Here is a 4,576-nt window from a genome sequence, read left to right as displayed (position 1 = left end):
CTCATAAAACTGGGATCCTTATAAGAAGAGAAGAGGACACAGACATACACAAAAAGGCAACCATATGCAGTTACCAGGAGAACACAGTTATCTGCAAAGCCCAAGAGCAAGGCCCCAAGGTGCTGTTGACACCTTGAACTCAGCCTCCAGGACTGTGAGAAAATAAATTCCTGTTGTTTAAGCCACTCAGTCTGTGGGACCTTGCTAAAGAAGCCCAAGCAGACTTATATGAACAAAGACAAGCCAAAGGTGGGAAGAGGGAGACAGGTATCCAGAAAACAAGGTAAAGTCAAGAGTGAAATAAAAGAGGTTTCCAGTCACCAAAGGATCATGAGACCCAGCTACAGTTGCAGAGACTCTCGGGGGTCAGGGAGGGTGTCAGCAGAGACCCAGAGATAGAGAGAGAGCAAAGCAGGCAGGTTAGCTTCTAGGGAGAGACCGAGATAGACCTAGCAGCAAGATCTCCACACACAGGGCAGAGATGAGCAGAGAAGGAGTTAGACTGGACAGGATCTTGGTGTTCTCCCTGCCTTATGCTCCTTGTGGGCATCCCTCACCCCAAGCCCACTCCTGCCTGAGTGAGATGAGAGCTGTGAATAACGGTGCTGTGGTTGGCAGCTGCCTGGGGTCTCACCGTGGACCCTGACGATGGAGCTGGTGCAGGCGCCCCCAGCCTCACACTTGTAACGCCCACCATCCTGCAGGGAGGTGCCAATGATGACTAACTGGGCCCGGCAACCCTCATAGTTCAGCTGGCACCGGGCAGATGGCCGAAGAACCTTCCCATCTTTGGTCCAGCGCACAGGGCTTTCTGGAGCTGTGGTCTCACAGGTAAGGGTCAGGTCCTCACCCTCAGTGACTGTGGCATCTGTGAGCTCCTGAGAGAAGATACTTGGCTTCTCTGTGGAATAGAGATAAGGGCAAAGGGTGCTTGGGTCTATGGTGTAGCAGAACCAACATGGAGAAACCCTGGGCCTCACTGTAGACCAGGCAATATCCTGAGTCAGTATCCACCTGTGGCCCTTGGGCTGGGGCCACAGAAAGGGCTATTGAGGGGACAGAACAGGTTCTGTGTGGCTCCCATCCCACTGGGGATACAGCCAACCTGTGCCAGGCCAACCACGGTTCTGCATACCATACAGGAAGAATTCATTTTCAAAGCCCTACTCAACCTTACAAGCCTGACTCCCTGGGGTTGAAACCCCCATGGGCAATCAACAGCACTTTTCTGTGAGCCCTGGGACCATGCTCAGCAGATGGCTGAACTGCTGTCCAAGCTGTCTGCCTGAGCAATAGGCATTATGTGGTAACCCCACCACAGCCCTGGCCTCTAGGTACACAACCCACCAGTGACCCGCAGGGTGGCCGAGGCCCGCTGATCACCCGCCTCAAAGTAGATGGTGCCCGAGTCCTTGAGTGCCAGTTGCCGTAGAGTCAGTACATGGTATCCCCCAGGCTGGGCCTGGATCTCGTTGAGCTCGTTTGCATGCAGCGGTGTCTTATCCAAGAACCAGTGCACAGGCCCGTAGTCAGCGGGGGAGACACGGCAGCAGAAGGTGGCTGAGGAGCCCTCCCGCACATTTGCATCCTCAAGGTCCTCAGTGATGAGCACTCTCTGGCCTGCATGAGCACAGATAGGCATGTTAGGGGTCCCCACCATCTGGGTTCAGACTCAGCTGTCTGCCCACAGTCAGCATATCTCCGAACCAAACAATAGCAACTTTGTTTAACAAGCTTGTGTTAGGCCATCCCTGTAGCACAGTAGTTGAGGGAGCCAGATCCCACATGGCTAACTGCAGTTCAAGTCCCAGCCCCAGCAGCTTGAGAAGCATACTGGGCACACATATAGGTATGCTCAAACCCCTGATGGGAAGGTGAAATGAAGGAAGGACTGCAGCATGACCACTGAGTGTACCCCACTGAGTATTCTCTCTCTCTCCCTCTCTCCCTCTCTCCCTCTCTCTTTCTCGTGGGTATATGCACCCTGACAATAATAATATTGAGGTTAAGAAACACTATAGCAAGTTTATGTTGAAGGATCTCAGAAAATAGTAAGTAAATCAGAGGTAAACAATCCAAAAATACTTGCTTTAGGTCAACCTCAGGGGCCTAAATGTGAGGGAGCCAGATCCCACATGGCTAACTGCAGTTCAAGTCCCAGCCCCAGCAGCTTGAGAAGCATACTGGGCACACATATAGGTATGCTCAAACCCCTGATGGGAAGGTGAAATGAAGGAAGGACTGCAGCATGACCACTGAGTGTACCCCACTGAGTATTCTCTCTCTCTCCCTCTCTCCCTCTCTCCCTCTCTCTTTCTCGTGGGTATATGCACCCTGACAATAATAATATTGAGGTTAAGAAACACTATAGCAAGTTTATGTTGAAGGATCTCAGAAAATAGTAAGTAAATCAGAGGTAAACAATCCAAAAATACTTGCTTTAGGTCAACCTCAGGGGCCTAAATGCACCTCCTTCTACCTCTGGGGTCTTTCTGCAAAGCTTGGAGATGAAGCCATAGCCTGCCAAATGCTTGGAAGAGCACAGCCTCTTGCCTTTTTGTTGACCTATGCTTACCAAGAGCAGGCATTCTGCTCCCAAACCTGCTTATGCTAGTTGTGCTTGTCATTATATTGATGTAATGTAATTAATGTTGTATTAAAAGATAAAATATGAGTGCAAAAAAGTCCTAGTTATGTTAAAATTTAAATCAAATACTTTGGAGAATGGAAAATGAGAATTCCTAAATAGAATTATTTTTGCTGTTGAATTAGATATGGTACAAAGAACTCATGAAAATTGAGATGGATCCTATATTCAGATTCTTTCTGCATTCCTGTCTTGAGGTGTGACTCCACTTTAAAGATGCTGACACTAGACAATGTGCACGGTGCTTCTGGTCAGTGGACCAACACACAAAGAAATGGTTCTGGCCTACCTCACCAAACTGGTAGACACCTATAGGTTTTAAATTTTTAGAGTACCTTTCATTATTTTATGATTCCTACCTAAATGGGCTTTTTTAAAAATTAATGATGAGTACAAACTTTATTAGATCATGGGGCTTTGTACTAACAAAACACTTTCCCTGGATTCACTGAACTCACTGAATTTCACTGAAAAAGAGAAGAAAGCATTAATGAAGGATCTTTGTTTATTTTACTCCTAATTATTATCGATGAGGCCTTTTGAACTCTGAATCCTGTTATCCTTGTGGACAGACTCCAGCAGGGACTTCCAGAAGACTCAGCCCTGGATGCCAGCCAAGGACTCCAGACCAGGCAAAAACTGTAGTCAGGAGTGCTGAGCACATCCGTGCCCAGAAACCCACAGCACAGGCCACACAACCATGGGCCAGCCATTGTTTCCTTAGCGACAAAGCAGGGTGGAAAGATAATTCTCATCTTACATTCTGGATGAAAACTACCAGACATGGAGACAGACAGTAATAACAAAAAGCCTCTGTAACTATCAATAATAGTCATAACTGTCACTTCTCCCTGGCTATTGGCATGTTTGAGCCAGGCTGCCCCTCTGGGATGGAAGTGACACATCATGTGTGCAAATACATACATACACACTGAAGAAACACAATGAGCAAATAAATCCATGAATAAATGAAAGCTATCAACTCATTCACAGAAGATTAAGCTAGAGCCTTAGAAACTACCCAGGCTGATCCATTCTACCCTTAGAAATGGGAAAGCAAAGGCTGCAACCATCCAGGGCCAGGTAGAATCCCAATCTTTAAGTCAACTGCACACACAGCCTACTCCTGAGCACACCTGGTTGGCCTCACCTTTCACCAGAAGCCTGGCCTGGGACTGGGCCTGTCCAATGTCGCAGGTATAGGTGTCACTATCTGCCCTCTCCAGGGCACTGATGGTGAGTCTCAGGATCAGGCCCTCCTGGCTGGGCACGTGCTTCCCTGAAGCCTGAAGCTCCATGAGGCCCTTGCGCCAGGTCACCTTGGTCACGGGGTGCTCCGTCTTGCAGGTGAACACTGCTGTGCCCTTCTCCTCTACCTGCAGGTCAGTCAGCTCCTCTGTAAACCGGTTTGCCTTTTCTGGGAACAGAGATGTGCCAGGTGGGGCATGAGACCTGCGCAGACCCTACACTTCCTGGCCCACCCACAGAAACTCTAGGGCCCAGGAGAGCCCATCCCACCTGCAACAGAGGAGGTGAGGCTCCGTGGTGTGACCATGTACCACGCTGAGGGAGCCAGGGCACTACAGGGCCACGCACATCTCCCATGGCATTTACCTTGCACACGGAGGCTAGCTGTGCTCTTGGAAGCTTCCGTCTCGCATGTGTACTCTCCTGAATCCTTGAGAGTGGCCCCACGGATGACCAGCACAGCCCGAGTGCCTTCACTGAGCACATCATACTTCTGACTCTTACGGATGGCCTTCCCGTCCTTCAGCCAGCGTACTGCTGTGCCCACACATGACAGCTCACAGCTCAACCTCACGTCCTCCCCCAGCACGGCCTGCTGGTCTTCCAGGGGCTTTGTGATGTTCACTGGCCTCTCTGAAGGGAGCAGAGGTAGCTACCTATGAGGCAGAGCCATGGCTACAG

At 49.7% G+C, this 4,576-nt stretch overlaps 1 protein-coding gene across 1 annotated transcript in view; it reads right to left on the bottom strand.

Annotated features, from left to right (window-relative positions):
• OBSCN (obscurin, cytoskeletal calmodulin and titin-interacting RhoGEF) overlaps positions 1-4,576 on the bottom strand; it is a 169,478-nt gene that overhangs the window by 79,752 nt on the left and 85,150 nt on the right. Inside the window, exons 38-41 of the mRNA XM_006146982.2 lie at positions 4,262-4,528; positions 3,798-4,064; positions 1,348-1,620; positions 635-901 (exon numbers count right to left, since the gene is read on the bottom strand). Of these exons, the coding sequence (XP_006147044.1) occupies positions 635-901; positions 1,348-1,620; positions 3,798-4,064; positions 4,262-4,528 (1,074 nt within the window). The remainder of the gene's footprint in view (positions 1-634; positions 902-1,347; positions 1,621-3,797; positions 4,065-4,261; positions 4,529-4,576) is intronic.

The sequence above is a fragment of the Tupaia chinensis genome, unplaced genomic scaffold, assembly GCF_000334495.1.
Source record: "Tupaia chinensis unplaced genomic scaffold, TupChi_1.0 Scaffold000197_1, whole genome shotgun sequence".
Lineage (NCBI taxonomy): Eukaryota > Metazoa > Chordata > Mammalia > Scandentia > Tupaiidae > Tupaia > Tupaia belangeri.
Note: the sequence above shows the minus strand (reverse complement) of the source record. Positions and strands in the feature narration are given on the sequence as shown.